The following is a 26,820-nucleotide window of genomic DNA, read 5'->3' on the forward strand; positions in this document are numbered from 1 at the left end:
TCTCTGGGAATTATTTTTTCCATCCCGAGAGGCTATTAGCCTACCGGAGTGTCTCCTTGCCAATCCAGTAGGCTTGGCAATACTATTTGGACCGTTTGATTTGTGGCTGTGTGAACACAAACAAACCAAAGCGCAACAATTGTATCAATTAAGTACCTGAATCAGAACAAAGCAAACGACCTACAGGTGTGAATACACCCTTATTGTCCCATCTTGTATGAGACCCCAAGTGAGGTTTTTATTATAAGCACCTTATGCAAATGGTAACCATGTTGTAATATTGAATGTTGCATGTCTTTGTTTTTGTTTTTCTTAAATTTTTCTTTTCCTGTGTCTGAGCATGTTTGTTTTTGTTTTGTACATGTTCTGAAAAAGCTAAAATAAAAAAAAATATATATATTAAAAAAAAAACAGTGTTGGCCCAACGGACCCCACCCAGCCAGAAAACTAGAGAGGAGAAAAAAAAACAATAACACAAAGTGTCGATTGTTGATTTGAGTGTCGATTACCATGGCAACGATTGAAGCGTCGAAGCGTCAATTTTTTTGGGTCAGCCTTAGGGGCACTTTACACGAGGACTGTTTCCTATGGTGATGGGGAATTATTTTATCGTTAGTGCCTCCCTTTTAGACGGCGATGGCGAATTTGCGCTTAGGAAACGACACATTTTGAAACCACCCTCCAGAGTGGAATTCTTGGTGACGCTCCCCGCTGAGCGCTCCATGTAATCGCTTTGACACGGCTCATTTCAGGAACTCTGATGTGCCTGCACACGCGACACACGCGATTACGTCATAGCCGTGCGCGAGACTTGTGCGTAGCAGCAACTCGACCTCTTCCTCCGTCCAAACAAAGTAGTCGGACTTGCTTTTTGCTTTCGCCATGGCTGTAATTCTGTTCAAAATTTACCGCTGCTGTGAGAGAAGTGTTTTAAAAGGAAGTCGCGGAAATATTTATAGGCTGACCCGGCACTCCCCAAGTTGTGGAGCGACCATCACAGCTGACCATCACACTGCCACCTAGCGACCTGGCATGTACATTACGGCGTTTTAAAAATTCGATAGCGCTCATGTAAACAGGGAGAAGGTGTGAAGGAAAAGGTGTGAAGGAAACGCTATTGTGTTGTTTCTTCCAGAAACTGTCCTCGTGTAAAGGGCCCCTTAGTCAGGAACCTCCTGCTGTCATCAGTGCACACTCTACAAGGGGTGTTGCTGCATCGGCGGATCTATTCGGTGGAACTGGTGTAGAGGAGATCTGTAGAGCCAATGTTTTGCCTGTCTGGCTATGCTCTCTTTCAGGCTCTGAGTTCATGATACATATTTCACAAGACCTTGTTTTGACCCTCTGGCCTGGGTCTCTTGCGCTATATTATGAAGGTTTTTACAGAGGGGTTTGTTCATAATTATATCCAAAGTGCTGTCACTTTCCATCCAGCCGGAGGAACCTCAGGAGGAGTGACCTGGTAAAGACCATGAGTGCAAAGCTAGCAAGAAGCTGTTCCTCAAGCGCTCAAGTGCTTCTCTGTCACTCATGCTGACCTACAATCATTTATGGGCTACATTAGGCCAGCTGACCTACGAGCGATTTATATGGGCTACACTAGGCCAGCTGACTACGAGCCATTTATATGGGCTACATTAGGCCAGCTGACCTACGAGCGATTTATATGGGCTACATTAGGCCAGCTGACTACGAGCCATTTATATAGGCTACATTAGGCCAGCTGACCTACCAGCCATTTATATGGGGTACACCAGTGGTTCTCAAATGGGGGTCCGTGGCACTTTGCCAGGGGGTCTGCGAAAAGTTTTCAGGTAAAAAAATAAATACAAATAAATAAATAAAAACGCTACATGTTACTTATTCCTTCTCAAACTATTTCCTACATGGTGCTAGTCTATCAAAATATCTTGGCTGTCATTGATTGTGTTGCATAGTGGTTTTCTGTACTGTTGACAAATTGTGATATTGTAAGTCGCTTTGGACAAAACAAAAGCGTCTGCTAAATGACGTAATGTAATGTAATAAAAAAAAATATATATATTTTTTTTGTTGCAAAATCTTCATAGTTCAACGAAAATAGTTTATGCTTTAAATCTAAAATGGTTCATGGATTACATTCTAATAACAAACCTATCAAATTAAAAGTCAAGCACGTTACCGTGGAAACAATTAAGCTTAGCCCAAAATCACAAATCAGAATGAGGGGGTCCCCGGTATATTTTCTATCTTGTAAGGGGTCCTTGGCTGAAAAACATTTGAGAACCTCTGGGCTACACTAGGCCAGCTGACCTACCAGCCATTTATATGGGCTACATTAGACCGGCTGACCTACAAGCCATTTATATGGGCTACATTAGACCGGCTGACCTACCAGCCATTTATATGGGCTACACTAGGCCAGCTGACCTACCAGCCATTTATATGGGCTACACTAGGCCAGCTGACCTAAGAGCCATTTATATGGGCTACATTAGCGAAGCGCTGGAGTATGCTGTCCCTGCTTGGCATCCCGGTCTCACCCAAACCTTGTCCACCCAGTTGGCGCGTGTGCAGAAGAGGTCATGCCTCATTATTCTGGGAGCATCTTACACCAGCTATACCAGCAAGCCCTAAACACCCTAAACAGCACCCTTTTCTTGAGAAGAAAAGGGAACAGATGTGCCTGAAACTTACTCAGTCACTGCAATCCTCTCACTCCTTTGTATATGTATATGTATATGTATATATATATATATATGTATAATATATGTATATGTATGTATATGTATGTGTATATATATATATATATATATATATATATATATATATATATATATATACTGTATATCCGACGCGATAATGATGAATGTGTGTGTTAAATTATGCATTTCCATATCAACAACACAATCCACATGTACGTCATTAAACAAAGAGCAGGAGTTCGTGATGGAGGAAGACGAGAGACATTATTAAATATACTGTAGGTCTGTCATGCAACAGAGAACTATGGCAAGGTATTTCCCAACATTTGATGAAAAAAATGCCCTGGAATTGATCATAAAATGCCCCTGAAACATATTTCACAGGGGCAAAAAAAGCCCTTGTTGAAAAAAAAGTTAATTTCCTACCCTCTCTCTCACACACACACACACACACACACACACACACACACACACACACACACACACACACACACATACATCAAGCTGGATCATGAGCATCAGATACCGGCTATTAGATAACATTAATTTAAACAAAACAAACTGCCTGCCTAATCTAATCTGGTTTACTTAATTAAAGGTTTTGTAGTAACCAGTTACCCTCAGGGCCGCGGGAAGTGGGGGTGCTGCAGGTACTGGAGCACCCTCTGTTGTTTTGTATTGGAATTGCAATGTCAATCAAAAATAAATATATATATATATTAGGGCTGTGCCGATTCACTTATCTCCCGATTTGATACTACCATGATACTTGGGTGCCGATTCGATATATATTGCGATTCTTAAGTATTGCGATTCTATGATTATTGCGATTCGATATTACGATTTATTGCGATTTTTGTTTCTTTTTTTCTTTTCTTTTTTCAGTTTGTTTGCTTTTTACACTAGAACATGGGAAAAGTTGAATCATACACTTCTAGAGACTGTATATTATATCATGAGTAGGGCTGAGCGATATAGTTAAAAAGTATATCGATATAACATCTTTCATATCAGTCGATATCGATAATTATTGATAATTTTAATTACCCGTTTTTATTAATAAAAAACATGAGAAGAAAAAGGTTGCATTTATTTTCAAGGCACACAGGTAGGTCTAATTTGTCACACACACACATACATGCTCTGAGTGCAACTGCAAGCAGTAATTTACTGACATGGTGACATTTTACTTTGATGACAGCCTAGCGTTGCCAGCCTTCTAAAAAAACCCGTTTGGTAACGTGTATTTCAGGGTTGTAGGGTTAACGTTAGGTGAATCAGAGGTGTGGAAAAGCCTGGGTTTTGCTTTGACTTGCTTAACTACAAATATGCCATAGGCTTATGTAGGGCTGGAGGGCGACCGCGCTGGGGACCGCGCGCCGTTGGTTGGGCGAGAAAAAGCCTTGCCTGGCTGAAAATGCGGTACATTTCTCCATATCAGTTTTATATACCCATCAAGACTCCGCCCAAGCAGAAGACATAAAGTCATAAGCTGTGTGACGCAATAGATGACGCAATGAGTTATTCCTGTCCCAAAGTACAAGTAAAACCTTTCCAACAGTTCAACTTTGTCTCTGCTCACAGAAGTGAATTGAGCTGCGGATGCCCCGCATTCCGTAAAGTAACGTTGCAGACGTCCGTATTTGTGAAATTGGTGTCTTAACATTAACGTTAATTTCCCGGGCGCTTATTAATAGAACACATGTTAACACGTTACGTTAACACGAATTGGAACTCACCCACATCGAATTCTTTGTAACGCCGGGTGAGATCAAACCATCGTCATGTGAAACACCATACAAGGGTGTTCATGTGAAACACCCTACAACACCCTACCTACTAGAGCAGAAGGATTCAGTGCTTCTCTGCGGCGGGGTTTGAAAGCTCTGACTGGTTAACAAGTGAAATGTTTGGTCACTCACACTGGCATTTTGAGCCCGGTATCGGTGAAGTGGTTACCGCAGAAGTAGCGGGCTTTTTTTCCCATATTTTATTTTGTAATTTTCAGAACATAGAAAAGAAAAACAGGCTCAGACAAAAAACAAAAACAAAAAACATACATATATCAACATTCATGTTACAGCATGGCGCTACCAGCCGCGTCAAGTGCTTATGTGCTTGTAAGAGATGTCTGTGGGATCCCATGCAAGGGGTCCATGAAAAGTCAGCTGAGCAAGTTACTTGTCGCTCTTAACCTCACCTAAGTAGGCTAGAAATGGGTCCCAGATAGTTGTGAATTTCCTAAGTGAATTGGTCCTCAGGAACCGGAGTCTCTCCATAATGTGTAACCGAGACCATGTCCGTCAGCCACAGCTGAAAAGAAGGTGGAGAGGGGGACTTCCACTCCTTCAGTATCCCTCCCCCTTCCCACCATCCCACCCCCTTTAATGAGTCTCTTTGGCGACAGTCGTCCCCCTGCGTCAGAGACTGTTGTACAGCCGTAGGGAGGAACAGAGAGGATTCTGAGCCGCCGAAGATGGCGAGTTCCGCCTCCGGCTGAAGTTTTTTTTATAGGCCTTAGAGTAGCCTACCAATCAAATATTTTGGCCCAGAATCCAGATAGTGAAGGACAAAACCAAAAAGCATGGGATAGTGTACCCTCTGACACCCGACACCTATCACATAGTGGTGAGACAGAAGGGTACTTGGAATAATGAAGACGATGAGTGACCTTAAATTGGATCAGTTCGTGTCTGCTGTAGGGCATTCACGACTAGTGAATTTTACTAGTCGACTAGTCGTCCCTAAAGGTAGTCGACTAGTCGACTAACCGTTTTTAATTTATTTTTAATTAATTAATTTTTTTTTTTTTTTTTTTTTTTAATCTTTAAGAAAGAACATGAGGTATTTACACGACATACATGGAATATCATATCCCATATCCCCCACAAAGAACATCAAAACACAACAAAACAAAACAAGAAAACTGCATAAGATACACAATAATCCAAGAACAAACAAGACTATTGGACAAACAACCAAACAAAAACAATGCATTCAGCTCCTATCCTGATAAGCCTAATGACACTGGGGTAAAAAGTTCTTAAAGTCAAACTCTGTATGTGGTTGCCATATTTTGGGGATGTCTAAGAATCTGCCTTTGCTCTTGTAGTAAATGTTATCCAACATATGGTAGCTTGAGAGTTCATTCCACCAGTGAACTACAGCTGGGGGATTGGATGCTTTCCAATTTAAAGCTATGCATTTCCTAGCTGCCAACAGGGCAAGATCTATGTATTTACTTTGAATGCATTGTTTTTGTTTGGTTGTTTGTCCAATAGTCTTGTTTGTTCTTGGATTATTGTGTATCTTATGCAGTTTTCTTGTTTTGTTTTGTTGTGTTTTGATGTTCTTTGTGGGGGATATGGGATATGATAGTCCATGTATGTTCTTTCTTAAAGATATAAAAAAAAAAAAAAAAAAAAAAAAATTGCTAAAACGACTAGTCGACTACTAAGCACAGTGTCGACTAGTGGTTTTACTAGTCGACTAGTCGACTAGTCTGTGAATGCCCTAGTCTGCTGTTAATTGAGCAGAGCTGGACTACAGAGAGGCCATTTACACCTGGCATTAACATGCGTTTTCTGCCATCAGTTTGCAATCAGATTGTGCTTGACCACATTAGCCGGAGGTGGTTTGGCCGATCAGATTGCAATCCTTCTTCAATGTGTCTTGGGGGCGTTTACATCTGGCATTTCAAGTGATCAAGCACAATCTGATTGCAATCTGATGGCAGAAAATGAATGTTAACGCCAGGTGTAAATGGCCTCAGATAGACTCCTGTCCCATATAATTTCAGACAAGTCAACATCCTCCTTCCTTCTGCCACGCCTCCCTAATCCTCTCCAGCAGTAGTGGGCTTAGCTAACGTAGCTAACAGCTAGCTAGCTATTTAACATACAGGTGTGTTGTTGCAGGCTTGCAGCACTCTGTAACGTTAGATAAGTCCCACCACCTACATCGACCTACACCAGCCAATCAGGTGTCCCGGACAGATCTGTCCTGAATAATCGGCAGTGGATGGGCTTGCGTCCAGACCCATAAGAGTGCTGACAACTGCGATTCATATAGGGCTCACTAGATACCAGGCTAGCAGCTAGCGGGTGTAGTTCGGTCAAAAATAGAAAATAAAATAGTTCACCAGAAAGTCACAGGTTTGAATCCCTGGTGTCAGTAAATCATCTGTTTGACATTTCAGATAGAAACATGCTGGAGAAGTCCGACAGCAAATACGATTCCTTCCTCTTCTGGAGGCAGCCAATCGTGGCCCTGGAGGTGTGGGAGCTGGAGGAGGCGGGGCTGAGCGGTGGCCAGCCGGCGAGCGACACCCAGGGGAAGAAGATGTCCGGGGGCAGGAATCAGGAGGAGGAGGTGAGGGGACTAATAATAATAATAATAATAATAATAATAATATATTATAATAGAGTGCCAAATTCACACCCTCTTCTGGGTTAGGCATAAGAACCAAGGGATTTTCTGCTATTCATTTTTCTATAGACATTTCATAAAATGTTTATAAAAATAGTCAGGCATGTGCATAGGATGTTAGAGGGGCAGGGGCCCAAATTAAAAAGGGCACGCTGGTGATTTTTGCAGGTAATTAAAAATATATGCATGGAATGACTCAGCATTTCCCCTATATACATCTTAGAGTGGCGCTGCACCGCCCCAAAAAATGGCCACCGCTGCTAGCCACAGGTGTTGTTTTATTTTTATGGTCGAGGCGGTGAGAGGAAATGCGAGGAGGAGAGGAGAGGGGAAGAAGAGAGGAGAGGGGAAACAGAGGAGAAGGAGATGTAAACTTAGAGAGGAGAGTTGTTTGGGGTGATGAACATTTGTTTGTTTCCTCGCTCCCTCCCTCAGATCTGCGCTGACAGTAGCATACGTGTTCGCTGTGAATCCAAGCACCGATACACGATACGATATGTTTGCATCTGGGGGCCATCTGGGGGTCCATCTGGGGGCCCTAAGCAGGATGTTGGTTTGGGGCCCTTCCAGGGGGAGACTCTCCCCCACTGGGAGAGAAAATTTGGGCATTTTTTTCTTTGATTTTTTTTCTTTCATTTTTTTCGGTTGAAGACAGATTTAGAGGAATATCTCATTTTAATTTACCATTAGGATTAGACTGTTGTGATGACATTATTCAGTTTTAACCATCAATAATTGTTCGTTTTCTCATTAGAGTAAATACTGTATATTTATTTGGAGATTTTTGTCAATTATAGTCACTCACTTCTACACTAGCTTACACTGCTCCCACTTTTCTTGAAAAATAGCTAAATATTGCTTCACCCAAAATGTTAGTCACATAAGACTATATCCACAATGTTAATTATTTTAGAGAACTGCATCTTGGCCTGGAGACATCAAATGGAATGCAGTGTTTTGCTATCTACAGTATAACCTTTGATAGTGGTGGTTAGGGATGTAACGATAACCGGTTTTAATGATAACCATGATAAAATTCCTTACGATAACCGTACCGTTTCAAATTTTCATTAAAACCGTGGTACCGTGATTACCGTGGTACCGTGATTACAGTGCTTTGAAAAACATAGTAAATACTGTCCATCATCAACCAAAGTTGGCAACAGTCTCCCAGATGCAAACGTGCAGCCTTGGAGAAATGATTTCAGTGAGTGTATCGATCCTTTTTGGGTCTGAGTTTTCAATATAAAACGTTGTAAAATCATTTCAGTGAGTCTCTCAGTACTTTTTTAACATTTCCAGCAATTTTTTACGAATACCGTGATAATACGATAACCGTGATAATTTTGGTCACGATAATCGTGATGTGAAATTTTCATACCGTTACATCTCTAGGGGTAAAAGCTCAGCTCACTGCCATAACAGCTCTACGTGACATGTGAACATGATTGAGGGATTAGAGCTGCCGAAAATAATCGATTCAGAGATGCATCGCGATGCTTAACCCTTGTACCCTGCTATCTTTTTATAACTCATTTTACTGTTGGGTAGTTTTTTGGATCAACATATGAATAATTAATAAGATTATTATTAATTTCTTCCCAAACATTTTTTTTATATTTTTTTTATTCATTGGTAACTTCATCCCTCATTATGTGTACCAACATTTCATACTTAGTCAGAACTTTAACCCCTCAAATGCCAGTGTCCAGTAGTACTGTAAGTACAGTAAAAGTACAGTAAAAACACAATTTCCCATATATTTTTGTTCCCATAAATGCAAAGTGGATTTTTCAAGGGGGGGATTTCATAGCCTGGGATAGGTCAAAGATTGGCAGCAACATTCATTTTCATCCATCTTTAGTTTTTTTTTTTTGTAATTTCTATCTGTAAATTCAGATTACTTTTGTAATCAGATTACTCATTGTAATCAGATTACTCATTGTAATCAGATTACTTTTGTAATCAGATTATCATCAGTGATGTCATAAGATGTTTTTGGTCACTAATGATGTCACTGATGACATTCATAGACATTGTGACATCATCAGTTGGTTTTCATATTTACTGCATGATTTGAGCCAAAAAAGCAAAAAGTGCCTGTTTTGGACTCCCAGACTTTTTCCCCAAAAAACACAAATGAGCTTTAGTCCAGCATCTATCCTGGTCTAAAGGCTTCAAATTAGTAGTGTGCACTGTAAAATTCTGTTTTTGAATATTTTCCCATGTTCGGCATACAGATCAATTTCCTGTACATTTCATGTAAACTGCATGTAATTGGTTGTTGTGCCAAAACTGGGGGAATAGGGGGAAATAGCCAAACACAATAGAAACTAGTAATTACAAGCCTTGACTCGAGGTGAGATGTGTAACATCAGGGAAATAATCTTTTTTGGGGAAAAAAGCTGGAGGTCCTAAAAAAGAGTCGTTTTTGTTCAAAATTAACATTGAAAACTATGGGAAAACTATGCAATGGACTTTGAGGCCATGTAATTCCCCCAAATTTTCAGCCAACCACAAAATTCCATTTCAAGGTCAAATTTCAAGGTGTTTGGTCCAAGATGATAGAATAAAAACATAATGTGAGTGCATTTTTTTTTTTCAATGGCTGGAGGTCCCAAAAAAGTATGTTATAATGGAAGTCAATGAGAATTTGCGTTCCAAAAAACAACCGCCAACAGTAAACGTGTGAGTATTTTCTCTACAGGAGGCCTAACATGGTGAGAGGGAGACTTTTGTAAAACACACAGAAAAAAAGACCTGAGCATACTTTTGGCCTCAGACCACCAAAAATGTCAAAACCCCATCCGCGCGAATGTTAAAACGATCCAACCGTTGGACTAACAGGGTACAAGGGTAGGACGATTCTGAATCGATTAACAAATATCAAAAATCGATTTTTTTTTTTTTTTTTTTTTTTTATAATCAAATAAAATAGAATGTAAGTACATGCAGTTGTTTATTTTAATTATGGATCATAATACAATGCAATTCCAAATGCACTTTTATTTTAAAAGTAGCCACACAGTGAGAAAAAAGAAAGTGAGAAAAAATAAATCATGTATTGCGGAAAAAGTGATGCATTGATTTAAGATGCATCGTATAATCGAATCGAATCGAATCGTAGACTTGTATAATCGAATCGTATCGAATCGGGAGATCAGTGAAGATGCACAGCTCTATGAGGGATGGCTAACATTACAATGCTAGCTTTAGCTGCCTGGCACAAGTACCCAACTAACTTGCTATGAAAACTATGCCTATAATAATGATGACCAACATGCCATGAATTTCTGGCAAAAAAGGATACAAAAGTACTGAGTTTCAGTGTTTGTTGAATGGTGTTCCATGTTTGAGGTGCACAATAGTTAAAAGCCGTTTTCCCAAGGTCAGTACGAACATTTGGTATTCTAAGAGTGAGCCAGTTGTTGGCTCGTGTGCCATAAGGGCCAGAGTTCCACTTCAGTAACAAAGTGAGGTAATTTGGGCAGTCTCCAATTAAGGCTTTATATAGAAACAAATGCCAGTGTAGCTCTTGTCTTTGTGCTAGGGAACACCAACAAACTCTATTATATAACACACAGTGGTGAGTATCATAATTATCACCGGTGATACATCTAATCGCTGAGTGATATACAGACTCTAGGGGCTTAAGAGTAGAAACTGCCACGTGCCTGTAAATCACATCCCCATAATCCAGTACAGACAGGAAAACAGCTTCAATTACTCTTTTCCGACTAATCATAGGAAAACAAGCTCTGTTCCTATATAAAAATCAAATTTTCTGCTGCAGTTTTTTGGCAAGAATGTTCACATGATATTTAAAAGTAAGTTTATCATCCAGCCAGATACAGAGAGATTTATATTCTGGGAGTCTCTCAATATCAGACCCATTCACAGTAGATATGTGCAGGTTATTATAAGCAATGTCTCTGGCTCTAGAAAACAACATAAACTTGGTCTAATGCCTACCCCACACTACAGGATAATTTGCAAGATTATGGCCAAGATTCCCCCCTCCCGATTTTCTCGGGGGTGCTCCCGATTTGAAGCGCGTCGGGCAGATAATCTTCCCAAATGATCCTGTAGTGTGTGGGGTTCAAAGATTCACAATCGGGAAGACTGCCTCTTCCCGATTGTGAATCGGGCATATCTAACATGTTAGATATTTACAACCCGACAGGCGATTGCATCTTGAGCAGAGAGCCAGTAGTAGCTGCATTTCCATTACAGTTTTTCGCAAAATAATCTGGTCCGCGTCCGCCCGCAGCCCCGCACAGAAACAAAGAACGAGGAAATTGTCATCGAGGTGAAATACCCGTGCGTCTTTGAACGGGACGGAAAACTAAATGCTATACTGCAAAGCATGTAGCCTGCAACAAGCGCTTAGGCAGGGCCGATTTTACCAACGGGCTTACCCGGGCTGAAGCCCGGGGCCCGGGACATCAAGGGGCCCCAAAAAAAAAAAAAAAATTTTTTTTTTTTTTTTTTTTTTTTTTTTTTTTGGGGGGACCCTTGATGGGGTTTTTTTGGGCCCCCTGTCCAGGGTCTTCGCAAAAAATGTTTTTTTTACTGGCGCCATTCAATTTTTTTTGCAGAGTAATAACATCCACTGTGAGATGGTGTCCACCCGCTATGCCGACCACTCGCAATGCCGACCTTAGGTTTAGGCGTGGGGGTGGGAGAGGTTAGGTTTTGGGTTAGGGTCTGGGGGAGGTTAGGTTTAGGCGTGGGGGTGGGAGAGGTTAGGTTTTGGGTTAGGGTCTGGGGGAGGTTAGGTTTAGGCATGGGGGCTGGGAGAGGGGAGGTCGGAACAGCGAGAGGAGGAAAGGCTCACCCACTTGACATTGATGTCATTGGAAAGTGACATTGTTAGAACATTGGACTTCACCAATCTAGTCAAACGCTTTGCCACGGCAAAAGTCAGGAAGAAGACATTTCAGGTACGAACAGACTTGAATACTGCTCGATTGATTTGTGCAATAATTGTGAGAATGTGTGTGTGCACTGTAATAATAACAGCAATAATAAATACTAAATAATAATAATAAAAGTGCTTGTTGTTTTCCTTTCCAATCAGGCTGTTTATGAAAGAACATGATGGCTAAACCTACAGTTTGTGTTTGTAAGTTAGAATGCTGACAGGAGAGCAGGTGGTGACATGAAAGTTAGTGAGAAAAGGAGAAGATACTGAATAATGACATCACAACAGTATAATCCTAATGTTGATTTAAAATTAGATATTCCTTTAAATACGGCTAAAAAAGGTTAAAAAAAAACACTCACATTTTTTTTGGGCGCCGCCGAAGCCCCCCCTTCCGCTTGAGGGGGGGGCCCTGCAGAGATGAATAGCCCAGGGGCCCATGAAGTGTAAAATCGGCCCTGCGCTTAGGTCTCAGCTTCCCGCATCGGCGAGTGTCCGCACGGAAAAGTGAGTCAAATCAGCAGACGCGCCCCTCCACAAGACACCTGTGCAGACGGTTTTCGCCTGGCCGTGCACAGTAGGCCTACACCCCGAATGGACGCGGCTGTCCGCGCAAATATTAGTTAAACAAATCCTTTCAGTGCAAATGCATTATAAAAACAAAAAATAAAATTTGTTTAGAAAACGAAATGACACTACTACACCCGGTGCGCACACTGAATAGGCATTTTAAAAGTTAACGTCGAGCCCTGCTTCCAAGGTGAATCTTCGGCATAATCTTCTAGTGTGTGGGGTTGCGTTTGAACAGACGCGATTGTGTGTGTGTCCCAAGATTGAAATGTTAAAAAATCGGCTCTCTCTGTCCTGTAGTGTGTGGGCTCTCAAGATTTTTATAATCTTCAAGGATTTGAAAATCCTGTAGTGTGGGGTAGGCATTACTCTCATTAAGCACCAGTTTGAGATCTCGCCACTCAATGAAATATTAATCCAAAAAGCACATAATCTGTCTTTTTGGAAGGAAAAGAGGTCGGTGGCCATGTTTGGAGAGTAGTGAAATATTGGATTAATATTTCATCGTGTGGTGAGTACCCGAAGCACAACATGTATTTTGGCGCCGTGAGATGTGTGTTTTGGCGGATTTTGAACAGCTGTACCATTACGCTCCATTCTATGGCGATACTAACTAGGGCTGTCCCGGCGAGTCGATGTAATCGATGACGTCGACTACGTAATTACGTCGACGCACGCTACGTGCCTCGACGCGTCACAATCGTCACAAAACAAAAATAGTGTGGCTAATGTTAGCGGCTAACTGTTACTTGTCGTTACTTTACATGGCAGTAAAATGCCACTGAATAACCAAATTGATTTAACTTTTAACCATTTCGATTTCCACTTTCCATACGGACCCCCAGCATTGGTTAGTTGTTAACGTCGTGACTATATTTATAACGTTATAACGCACTCCGGTTTGCGGTTTATAATTGAGGGCTGAATACAGCCGTGCTGAGGGGTTGTGACTATTGCGCAACACACAGGTGAAAACCGTCTATACTGCACCTTACGCCTGCTCTGGACTAGGCGTAATATTTACGACCGGTCTTAGTGAGAAAAAGGCCCTGTTGGTGCAACCGGCGTAGCTGTTAGGTCGTAAAGTTACGACCGACTTAGCTTAAGACCAGTCGTAAGACCAGTTGGTGTTGGGTGTGGATGCTACAGACACAGACTTGTGTCTGGATGATGTATGACCATCTTACATGGAGCATTTTGTCTTTCTCCAAAATTAAGAGCACTGTTACTGAAAATTGCACACCATTGTACTGTAAGATGATGATTTTATGTTGGACTGCTGCTAAACTCAGTTGACATTGCACAAGGTTTTTGGTATTCCTCCTGAAAGTGACTTGAATTTTATTTATTCTACTATTTTATTTTGAATTGCACTATATTCATTTTATTTGAGGACAAGCTCTTGCTTTAATTCTATTTGAGATATGTTATGTTGGACTGTTAAAGAGAATTAGATGGTTAAATAAAATACTGAAATTGAGAAGTTTTGGGGTAAATTTATTGTTATATAATAAAAAAATTAAATAAAAAAGAATCGTTAGATTAATCGACTACCGTAATCGAAAAAATAATCGTTAGATTAATCGATAAGAAAATAATCGTTTGGGACAGCCCTAATACTAACTAATTTCACGACTGTAGCTCACTGTAAACTGCGCGGACAGTGCTGGTAAGGCACGGTGTATCTCGGTTATGTGGGGGGGATGTGGCAAATGAGCTAAACTCCTGAAAAAGTAGAGTATCCCTTTAACCTCGTGCATAATCACTCCGCATCAACTCACATGCATGTGGTGGAACCCGTCAATATATTGTAACTTCTGTCGTCACAATATCCAATGAAAAACTAAGGCAGAGGCAAAAGCAGTCAAATTGCTAGTCATTCTTCATACAATAGATAGGCTATTTCTGATACCAAGGCACACGTGAATGTGAATAGTACAGGGACGAGCGTAAGACTCAATTACATCAAAGACAACAACATGCTAAAAGTTTGATGACAGTCAGTGGCGGACTGCATAATCGGGCACGTCGGGCAAATGCCCGGTGGCCTGGCCTGGCCTGGCCTGCAAAAAAAAAAAAAAAAAAAAAAATGGGGGGGGGGGGGGGGGGGCTTTTTTTTTTGCAGGCCAGGCCAGGCCACTCACTGAACAGCAGGCCAGGCGCCGCCTACTGGTTTACTAGTGGTTTTATTACTTTATTCAGGTTTAAAGTGAGTGCATCTCATTGTAAAATTGGACTTGGCCCAAATTGGGCTTCAAACGGCCCAAATTGGGCTTCAAATGGCCCAAATTGGGCTTCAAACGGCCCAAATCTGGCTTTAAACGACCCAAATCGGGCTTCAAACGGCCCAAATTGGGCTTCAAGCGGCCCAAATTGGGCTTCAAACGGTCCAAATTTTTCGCCGCCGCCCTACGGACGCCGGCACACACGTCGGTCCGTATCGCCCTGGCCTGCTTGGTATCTAATGCCCGGCCTGAATTATGATCCCAGTCCGCCCCTGATGACAGTTGTCAAGTCAGCCAGAATAGAAAGGAAAACTCCCATTACAACTTTAAAAATAAAAGTACCATTGCAACGTGTGTGTGTGTGTGTGTGTGTGTGTGTGTGTGTGTGTGTGTGTGTGTGTGTGTGTGTGTGTGTGTGTGTGTGTGTGTGTGTGTGTTCCGAAATACCTCAAGTACCAAAGAGGAAATAAAGAAAACATTTGCATAGAAACTTGTTTTAAATGAACATAATGTTGTGCCTTCAAAAAGTCCATTTTAACCCGCTCCGAGTCACACAGTAATACATTAGCGCTTTTATTTTGAGAATAAAATCGTCTAGCTTCCGCTTGCTGGGTTGAGTTGGGCTCAGTAACATCAGAAAAATGATCAGTGAAGAAAAGATCGCCTTGACCACAAATGGATGTGACACGAGTTGAATCTTCTCATGTAATCTATCTCATGTAATGTAGTTTAATTTGATCATGTAATCTATCTCATTCATTGGTCAATGTTACAGGTTACGGTTAACGGGACATTTGAGTGGTTGGACTGCTCTCTAGGGGACAGAACGGTACATAACAACAACATGCTGATTAGGCTTTATAGAAGTCTAAGTAAAATTAAAAATTCATTAAAAATCGAATATTAAAATAATAAAAGCACTGAAAATCTAATTGGATTATTGAGGAAGATTGACAGCCCTAATCCTTATTAACCTACAGTCATAGTAATTCCCTTCTTTGCTGTGCATTTGAGGTCTGTTTGCCGTGCCTTTTCAATGCCGTTGCGGTGCAGCAGCACACTCTCAATAATGGCATTCAACTACAGAGTCCATAATGTCCATAATCCCTGTTTAACGTTACATAAGCAGTAGATGCTACAATGTGCTAGATCGGTGAGTATCTACAGTAGCCTACATCACACAGCTTTATGTTCCCCCTGATATCTGACTTAATAGCCCAGTGATACTTCAGCTGGTCAGTAGCAACTGCCTGCTGCTGTGACAGTTTACATTAGCATTTCGCTAGCTACTGTAGCTGTGTACCTGTAAATAGTACAGGGATGCAGCCTAATAAACAGGACAACATGAATGGAATTAAAACTGCTAATTCTTGGGCACCATGACTGCAAACTGGAGTTTACATTACAGCATAGGCTAGGTGCAATTATTACTGTGTTTCAATACGGCGGCCACACCCTCCGAAGGGCGTGGTCTACAAAGGCCTGTCCTCCGTGAACCGCGAAGGCTGGGACCAGCTGGAACGAAGCGTTGCTAAATGGGACGGCCTAGCCTACTGCTTTGATGCCTTATTATTGTTATTTATTTATTTCTATGCAGGCTACATACATTTGGGAAAACTAGTGTAGTGGACCGAAATTACTACTACTACTACTACAGTCATGTCTCCAACATCTTCACCTCCCAGTCAACTTCTATAATTTTCACCTGAGCTGCACTTAGGACCAATAAAGCATTAGTTTTGTGGGGCTTAACACCTCAAGAAAATCGGTCTAATTACACAGACCTAGTGTCACATTCAAACATCTATGAGGGCCTAACCACTACTGATGTTTGAGAATTAGAAAGCATAAATGTCAGTGTATGGTCATCCCTTACATGATGTAATGGCAGAGGGCGACAGATAATTGGAAATATAACTGACCTCTCCCTCTCTCTCTCAGCTGTCCGAGTTCTCCTCCTTCAACTACTGGAGAGCTCCCGTCGCCAGCGTGGACTCTCTATTGGCCGACCTCAGCTTGCTGCTGTGACCTCTGAGTGACGCCAGTGACCTCTGAGTGACCCTGTGACCTCTGAGTGACCCAGTCTGACCTCTGAGTGACCCCATTGACCTACATCCTTTAACTCAGTGTTTCTCAACCACTGGGCCGTGGCCCACTGGTGGGCCTCAGAGTGCCATCTAGTGGGAGGACCTCGCACATGAAGATATCACAATGATAACCTATCATTTATTTTGGAAGGTGGTCCTCAGAAATGTTTTAACAATCAGAAGTGGGCCTTGAATTAAAAAAGGTTTAACTCATTAAATCCACATTAACGGAACAAAGCGGTGCCTCGCGTCTCACTGTGAAGAAGTACATTTTACATGCAGGGTAGGAAATTAACTAAATTAAAAAAAAATTAAAAGAAGGGCTTTTTTATCACCCTTGTGGAATATGTTTCGGGGCATTTTGGATAATTCCCAGGGCAGTTCTTCTGCATGACAGACAAACATTCAATGACTCTAATCCAAGCATATTTTATTCCTAAATGTTCATAAACAATCCTCATTTCCTGTCATCTCAACAACATTGTCTGGCATGTTGTGATGTATGGCCGACAGTATATAGGTAGATGTCTCTATCCAGTCCAACCCATAACAGTAGACTGTTGACAGCTTCTTTAGGCCCTGGGCTAGTCTCAAGCCAGACGGTCTCTTCTACACCATGAGACAGTCTGTACTTCACACCCACAGAGCCTGGTCAAAGGAAGCTGGGGGGAAAAACACTGGAGGAATTTCTGGAGGAATTTCAGATCGGTGCAGGCGATTGGCGAAATACGAGTGAATGTACCCTCTGACAACCGACACCTATCACATAGTGGTGAGACAGAAGGGTGGAGACAATGTGCTCTTTTAATTGTTATTATTGCACCATCACTCAAAACACAACCCTGTTTGGCTCCAATGTCTACAAACAAACCCTTCAGTTTATGGCTTTCAAGTAGTGTATATCTAAAATTATTTTTTAGCTCTTACAAATTAATATTCTATTGTATGATATTCCTTGTATCAAAAGCTCTGTCAGAGATTAAAATGTAAAAAAGAAAAAAAATACAAACATTTTGTTTACGTTTGAAGGGCCCTAAAAAGTTGCATAGTATAGCCTACCTTGTCATCCCAATTCCAAGGGCTTTTCTTTTTTCGTGCAATTTGCCCCGAGCCCCCGTTAATTTCCTACCCTATAGAATGACTTGTTAAGGTTTGTGGTTTGTGCCAAAATGGAAGGAAATGAGAGACCGAGAGAAGGAGAGACAGAAGTTGGGTTTCCATCCAAGTGTATTGCAAATTTCAACAGAATTTTCAGAAAAATGGCAAAAGAAAATGCTAAATGATACGCGTTTTCACTGACATCACGTCCTGTGTATTTGAAACACTAGTGTTATGCGGATATTAGGAGTTGATGCGCAGTCAGTTGTGCTGTCTGCCTGCTGATTAAAACCCGTGCCGTTGTCTTGCGAGCTGTATGAAAAACATTAAAAAGTTTTTTCATTATCCACAATGCTACAGCATGAAATGGATTACCAGGCACCACTCTTCAATTCGTTATACATAATGTATAATCCACGGAGCAGTTACTGCAAGTGAATAACATGTAAGGTGGTCTTCCGTTAAAACACAGCAGTGGGCAGTCGAAAACCTTGTATGGGGCTGTTCAGACAGGACCTGCGTATTTGAGAAGTCAGCGCCTTTCTGCAATTCATTCTCTATGGTAAGGATGCACTAGGAGCGCTCCTCTTTCAAGGACCGCACCTGGCGTTTAAGCGCTCTTGGCGGCTAGTGTCTTTGGGTAGAGCGCTCTGAGCGTCTCAAGCTGAAAAAAGTTGGAACATATGGAGGAAAAGCGTGCTGCTCGTCAGTCACTACTACCCCTTCACCTGCCTGGGGGATCTTCAAACTCTGCTGCTGACAGAAATGCCAATCTGGCTTTCATGTTTACAGTGCAAACGATCAACAATAAACAGTAGTGTGAGCGACAGCAGGGAAAAACAAAAAAAACACACACACAAAACGCTCTGTGCGCTGGTCTGTGTGCATTGGAAGCGCTCTCAAGATGATTTCCAAAGCGTTCTGACCTGAAATACACGTCCTGTCTGAACAGCCCATAATTGTGCTTAAATGCGTTTCTTATTTACCTTACAAGTGTATTTAGTGAGTGATGCCGACATGTGGAGTGCATCGTAGCAAGGCAATATGAAACTGCATGGTTTTTGAATGGGGTTTGTTTAATTAGAGGTAACCAAGAGACAACGCAAGATTAGCTTCATTGGTTTCTACTGCATTCGTCGCATTTACCATTTGAGACACAACTTTTCCACCTCCCCCAAGCGTGCAAACTTTTTTTACACCTTTTTCTGCCCCGCCCTCATGCACCCAAATTTGCAAAAAAAACAAACAGGTGGATGGAAACCCACCTGAGGGGGGAGAGAGAGAGGGAGGCTGCCTTGTTTCTTAACCCTGTGTTTTTTTGTATTTATTTATTTATTTATTAGTTGCTGTTGTGTTGAGCAGGACTCAAACTGGTGCAATAGTCTGTCTACAGTCACAATGAACAGACATTAACTTTTTCACCTTGGTAGGTTATTTTCCACGTCATGATAAATACTTTTCCCCTTGTATTTGTATATCAAAATCCCATCACTGTTGCTTCTGGAAACTGAACCCCCCAAAACACAAGCAAAAAAGATATCCAATGTGTTTCACTGTTGAACGATCCGTCCAGCACCATCTGCTGGTTCAAAGGGAAATAGGTCATTGAATTGAGAATGTACTGTTATACAAGGGTAATAATATTAATAATAATAATACTAGGCCAGCTCATGCATATATAATTGAAAACAAACACTTTTTTTTTCACAGTAGCCTAGTTTTCCTCCTGAATGTGATTTTTCTGCAGTCATCTCATGTTGTCTGGCCTACAGAGTGACGCGGTGCACACACTCAGAGCCGTTACAGTCAAAATGTCCCAGATGTCTGAGTTTTCTCAAATAAAACCTTAATAACAACTCACGCCTGTGTGTTTGTTGTGATGTGACCTTGCCATGTTTTATTACATTTTTTCGCTTTTGTCTTTTGTCCCTTGTTCTTGTTTAACTCATTGAGTGCCAATGACGTCGATCGGCGTCAAAGCGAATAGTAACGTAGAGTGCCAATGACGTCGATCGGCGTCAAATGCGTTTTTTGACGGTGGGACGTGGATCAAAGCCTGATCCATCTCCTGTGAAAGTATGGTGGATGTTGAATGTGTAAAAGCTATTTTGCGGACCCATTAGGTGGCGACAGTGCTCTCCAGATTACAGAAAGGCGAGGAAAAAACAGAAGAAGTCATGGGGAAACGGAAATCGCATCGGTATGCATCGATATGCATGAAGCATAACGTTAGCTGTGCCTGCAGCAGCCAATCTGCTGCCACAATTGAGCCCCTCCGTGTCCGCTGCGATAGCCCATCCGCATGATTAGTTGTGGAGTTGTTATTATTCCCAACTGGAAGCGATGGGAGCCGTTGACAAATACACGCGGAACGCTGTAAAAAAGCTGGATGTAGCGCACTTTTCAGTACAGAGCAAACGCAGCAGAGAGCCACCAGAGACACTCCCACGGAGGTGGGGTTTGCAGTTGAGCGGGGTGGGGCACGCAGGGCAGCATACAACACTGACCCAGACAGACCCAGACAGCAGGACAGGATTGGCAAACACAAGCTAGAATATCTGATGCCCACCAGCAGTAAATCAAGACCAGCAAGAAGCTGCAACCAGGGGCCAGCGCTGCTGGTTGCAGCTAAAAAATATTATTTTGCCAAACAAAATTCCTTTGTTTTCACTGTTTTATTGAAGGAAATTATTTTTGAGGTGTGACTACATAAGAAAATATTAGCTTCAGAGTCAGTCATGTGCTTGAAATGCTTCATTTCACAAAAGGCTAATTATCTCAGCTTCTAGTTTGAAACGTCTCTTTTTGGTGAAATCAACCTATCTTCTCCGGCTCATAACTAAAGAACGGAAAATGATATCAATAAACTTTTTTTTGCTGATGATAGAAGAGAGTCTCATCGTTCTTTGGGCGTGTTTGGTGTTTACATAGTAATATCACACAATATTCTGTGGGCCTCGAGAAATCACTGAAAACGCTCTGAAACTCTGGCACCAAAAGTGGCTGGCACTCAATGAGTTAAATTGTATGTTTCTGCTGTAACTAGTGGTAACTTTAGTTTAATTGATGAGATAAGAGACCTCGCAGAAAGCGGAAAACATATGCGTCAAAGCCCTCACTGAATGCGCCGAGGGGTGCGCCGCGGCTGGCGAGCCTGTCGGCGCAGCCTGCGTGCAGCTCCTCGAAAATGTGACTTGACGCAGCTGACACGAACAGCGCAAGTAGGCTATAATATTGTAGCGACCCGGGGTTTTGACATGTAATGGGGTGTCTCGGTGTGTAGCTAGGAACTGATGTGTGGGGGTGTTCCTGGGGGGAACGGTGTGTAAGTGGCACTTCCTGTCTCGTGGTGATGCCAGTCAAGCTACAGTATGTGAGAGAGCTGGGAAGACGTGTGTATAGCTAGGAGCGCAGCTACCGCTAGGAGCTATGAGAATGAGCCGTGAATAAAAGCCTGTACCAACTATAAGTCTCCGGTTCCTGAACCAATACCTGAATCGTTACAATATAATGTAGATGTGGAGATAACAGGACAGAGTGAACGCTATTAAGTATATGCACTACATTCTCTCCCTGGGCTAACTTCTAGTCATTGAAATCCTAGTGAACTCACACAATTGACTCATTTTGCTGGGGACTCCCCTGCAACGGCCAAGCTGACGATCGATAATATGGACTATATAGGTGCTGCCGCCGGCAAGGCTCCAAATCGAGGTGGACGCAGAAGTAGGCTATGTTTTAAGCCCATCAGGGTTTTCTTGTCACCTGTAGCCTACAATATTTGCATATAGGTGTAGGCTATGTTTTATTTTGCCATTTATTTACTGTGAACAAAAAAAAGTGTGTGTTGTCTGTAATACTAAATATGAGCCTCAGCACCGTCCTTTGGTGAGTCAGCCCATTGAGATATATCGGCGGTTTTACCCCACTCGCGCGCCAGCTGTTTAACATTTTGTGGGCGTTCCCACACATGCCGACTGTGGCCCCTATTCTCCCACAGGCCTTCGGCGCTAAAATGGGCCTTAAACGCAAAAAAACGTGCCTTGCGCCTGCCTCGGGAAGATATCAACATGGCTTTACGCTGGCAAATGTGCTTTAGGCGGAATGGGCGTGGCGCTCTCCCTGAATGGGCGTGTCGGCCTTAAATGCCGGCCTAAAGCTTCTGGCATACTCTTCGCGCACGCGCTGGAGGCAGGGCTCCGAGGAGGGCGCATGCACTCTGCGCAGGCCAAAACAAAACATACTCAGTGCTCAGCCCGCTCCTCCAGGCAGTCTGAATGAAATTGAATGTAACGTTCCCAATTCTATGTATTAAATTCTAAAAAACGACCTTCAACATTTGGGAAGGCTAAGCCACACAACTAGTTCGTTATAATCGAACATCATGCTTCAAAGGCGACTTTACGATGGTGAGGACTCAATCACAGCAGATATCCACTGATAGCCTACCACAGAGATCTCACAGGCACAGGCAGCAAAACCCGACGGCCGCGCTGCGCTCAGGCCTCGTCCCCCGACACGCCCCGTGCGATGACGTCATAATCGCCGCGCGCCCTATGCGCTTGGCTGGGCGCAAAGAGTATGCCAGAAGCTTAATGATATCTTCCCAACTGGCGTAAATTTAGCGCTTTGTGCTTTTGAAAACCAGGCCTATTCAGTGCGCCAGTTGAGCGGGGCGCTCCTCTGCCTCTCCCCTGTCACCCTTCTCATGTCTCTCTCTGAAACCAGGCCTATTCAGTGCGCCAGTTGCGAGGAGCGCTGTTCTGCCTCTTCCCTGTCACCCTTCTCTCTCTCTCTCTGACTCCCTCGCTCAGACAGACACAACACACTTCCCATAGGTAAAAGAAGTTGTAAGTTCACTGCCTGGCATGTCCCAGCATGCATTGTGGTACTCCATTTCGCTACTAAATAGCAACCAAATGAGCCGAAAACCTATATAAAGGTAGATCTAAATAATGTGTAATGGTAACACAAGCAATTGTAGAACATTTCAATATTGGACCAAATAAAACATCGAAATGAAAACACCACCCTATGTGAAACATATATGTCCTACTGGGGCTATAAATATCCCTTGTCGATTTAACGTGATTTAGAAAAGTGACAGCGGAACACGCTTCTACTGTCATGTGCTATAGGCCTACTGTGATGTCCGCTCCAATAACTTGGCCCTACTTCACATTTAGTTTTACAATAAAAACACATTTATGCAATGACTTTACATAATGTAGGGTATATTTATGTGCATCATCCTTCCTGCAGCAGGCGAGAGAAAATGATATCTTTCTGGACAAACTTTCACCAATCTAATAGGCTATATTTTTCTAGCTGATGCATTTAGAACATTCTTTTCACTTTGATCTTGTTATAGTGTAGGGTATTTACATGCTTGCAGTATTTAAACTGCAGTTAGATTGGTTTGAGAAGCATAATAATATGGAATAATAGCCTATATATGGAGACAGACAGACTGGATGAAGGGGGGGGGGGGGGGGGCAGAGCGCTGGCTTTGTCTGGTTTTACCGGATTTGTCCAGGAATTGGAGCTTAAAAGGCAAGCGTGTGACTCTTTACTGCAATTCTCCAATGAGCGGACTATGCATAATTTTACGCTTAAAAGGCGTGGTTATAATGGTTGAGGCTGCGTGTAGCGCCGATACCAAGATAGCGAGTGCGCTGGTCCACACCCACTAACTGCACTAGGCGGCCTAGCGCTAGGCCTTAAACGCAGTTTCTACGCCGATTGCAACGATAGGGCCCTGTCTCTATTAGTTTGGGCACCTTTCACCCCGCTTTTTGTCATGGGGCGTAAACCAAGGAACTGGAAGCAACACCGGAAATAAGTGCGCCAAAAAACGTCTTTGTTGCCGTTAGCTTGACACGGCGAGGTTACGTTAGCTAGAGCCTGAAAAGAACAACAACACAAGTTGTATAGTAGCGTTAACACATTTCTAGTAACTGCTGAGGAAGGTTTCTGGAGAGCCAAAGACAATGGAGTAGGCTACTCGCCATGTGAAATCTTATGATCAATGTCCATGTCTTTCCCAGCACAGGCAGCAGAGATGCTTCAACTGTTGTAATCGATCCTCCATTATCGATAACAGCGGACAGACAACTAGCGTTATAACTATTCCATCAACTGACCAACCCATTTGTTTGAAAAGTAAAGCTTCTGTATTGGCTTAAAATATGTGAGATTGTCAATCCGCAATGTTTCTACAAGAACTTCTTCAAAAACTTAGTTCGGTACGTCCATCTTTTGTTTTGTTGTTTGCCGTTTTATTTTCGGATTCGTTGTCTAATTGTCAAGTTAGCAAGCTATTTCCGCTGTTGCTTCCTGTCTAGGGCGGGCTCTATAGGCCGGAAGCAGGCAGGGTGACAAAATCACTTGTGAACGGAGGCCAGGCTCTTTCTCGCCGAGAAGAGCCTGGTGACACGAGGTTAGTCTCTATAGGTTACGCTAAAACCACGCTGTGCCCGCCTACGCAGCAGTCAAGCCCCGGGATTGGCCAGGCGCCCATGCTCACGTGAGCCAATGGGACGAGGATTTATTGACAAGCTCCAGGTGCACTTAGAAGCAGACTGACAAGCAGCTCGGCGTGCTGCCAACATGATTTCGGTAAAAGGGTAAATTAACAAATATGTTTTAACTAATTTTTCTCCATCCAAACTTCTTAGCAAAACTAACAGTTAGATTGTTCTTATAGCGCAACTTTTTTCATCTCTTCTTAATCTGATATTTGAGGCAATAATGTCTCCTCAGAAAGCCCTGTGAGAAAATCGCATCAACCTGCATCAACCCCAAGAGTAATATCTCTGGGTTTCCTGTTTTGAAGGTCTGCTTTGAATAGTAGCCTATATAATAAATAGGCTACCATAGTAGTCTATTATTTGGGGTTTCCTGTTTTGAAGGTCTGCTTTGAATAGATAAATTCATCCATTCAGTTTGTGTAACACAGGTGGTCCAGTACCAGGGCCCTCGTTAGTTTTGCTTGCATCTTAGACACAAAATGGGTCAATTGGGTGGGAAGTGGAAAAGGCTAATGGTAGCCTATATTATAGGCTAAATAGTATGACTTCAATATTACTATGTACACAAGATAAAGTAAAATACATTTTAAATGTAATTTAGAATATCTTGGGTTGCATTACGCTACAGCACACATGTTTATGCTGGTCTTTTGCATGCTTCATTTGACTTCATTTGATTACATTTTTTTACTCTTGTGTTTGATAGGCCTCCATGCCAGACGGCTATTCTTATCATGGGGCAGTGGTGGCCCAATGGTTAGAGAAGCGACCTTGTGCCCGGAAGGTCGTCGGTTCAATCCCCGGGACCAGCAGGATAAATCTGGGTGGGGAAAGTGAAAAGGCAGCGCTTGCCCCTCCTCATTACCACCACTGAGGTGCTCTTCAGCAAGGCCCTTATCCCCAACCGCTCCAGTGGAGCTGATCAGTGGCCAGCGGATCAGACTGTGGTTGTACTGGTCAGCTTCCATGTATGAATGTGTGTGTGAATGTGAACAGGGCACTCCTGAAAAAGAGAGCATTGCTCTCAGTGAGACTCCCCCTGTATAAATAAAGGTAAAAAAAAAAAAAATGTGTGCCGTTACTGGACTGGAACAGGGATTACAGAACAGCTGCCTGGACTGGGGAAAAATGTAGACAAAACTGTGGACTGGATTTTTTAAATTAATTGTATATTTGATTTTAGAGAGATAAAATGTCTGCAGTGCTTGTTGAAGCTTGGGGCTAAAGCACCTGGATTTTTTCATCTTTTAAAATAAAGATGTTTAAAAAACTATTGCTTGTTACATTTTCAGTGCTGTACCTTTTCTCTGGGTAAGAATTGAGCTTGAAATTAACTGAGTCGCTTATTTTTGGGGACTGTGAGCTATAGCTCAAAGCTCAAAATATGAGCTATGAACGTGAACTTGTTCATTATAATCTGTGTGAGCTGAACTTTGAGCTAGCTCTAGTGAAGTGTGAGCTTGCACAACACTGTTTATATTATTGCATGTTTTTGTAGATTGTTGGGACTTCACTGGCCTGGAACAAACGGCTGGACTGGGGGGAATGAATCTGTGGCAAAAAAAAGAAGCTATAGCCTATGTGCTGTAGCCTATTGTATTTTTCATTTTATATTTTTCATTTGCAAATTAAAGAGCTGGGCTCCTTTGACGCTTTAACTAAAGCCCTGAATTTTACAATGATTAGGCTATTATGCTTAAAAATCGTATGGGTGTCCATAAGGAGTCGCATCGTCACAGTGGGATACAACAGACCTAAGTTTTGCAATACTTCTAAGATGGAAAAAACACATACAGGACAAGGACTTGATGTGTTTGTCAAGGTGCATAGCCTGATCGAAGACAACACCAAGATTTCTCAGGTTGGAGGGCACATTAAAAAAGTCCAAGTTTATTTGTATAGCACATTTCATACACGGGCAATTCAAAGTGCTTCACATAAAATGGATGACAGAAGAAAATAAAATAATGAAATAAACATTTAAAAGCATAACCGAAAAAGAGCATAAAAAGTGCATTAAGCGACAAGCGTAGTAGTTGCAAAAATAGCTAAAATAAAAGAATAAAGAAGAGGATAAAATAGACATTTAAAAGAACTTTGAAAAAGAGTATAAAAAGTGCATTCCAGAAATAGCTAAAAACTTGAGAGGACTTGAGACATCATTGGGTTTGCATAAAATCAGATAAATCATGGCTATATAAAGGAAAAATACCTTTCTACCAAATTATTTTGTTTTCTTGTAATTGTAATTTTCAGCAGTTAAAAGTGACGGTA

General features: G+C 42.1%; 1 protein-coding gene across 1 annotated transcript in view; it reads left to right on the forward strand.

Annotated features, from left to right (window-relative positions):
- mllt11 (MLLT11 transcription factor 7 cofactor) overlaps positions 1-19,874 on the forward strand; it is a 34,908-nt gene extending 15,034 nt beyond the window's left edge. The window contains exons 2-3 of the mRNA XM_083646762.1: positions 6,883-7,055; positions 16,773-19,874. Of these exons, the coding sequence (XP_083502888.1) occupies positions 6,891-7,055; positions 16,773-16,859 (252 nt within the window). The 5' untranslated portion in view covers positions 6,883-6,890 and the 3' untranslated portion in view covers positions 16,860-19,874. The remainder of the gene's footprint in view (positions 1-6,882; positions 7,056-16,772) is intronic.
- The last annotated feature ends 6,946 nt before the right edge of the window (positions 19,875-26,820 follow it).

Source organism: Poromitra crassiceps, assembly GCF_964638095.1.
Source record: "Poromitra crassiceps genome assembly, chromosome: 11".
NCBI classification, from domain to species: Eukaryota; Metazoa; Chordata; class Actinopteri; order Beryciformes; family Melamphaidae; genus Poromitra; species Poromitra crassiceps.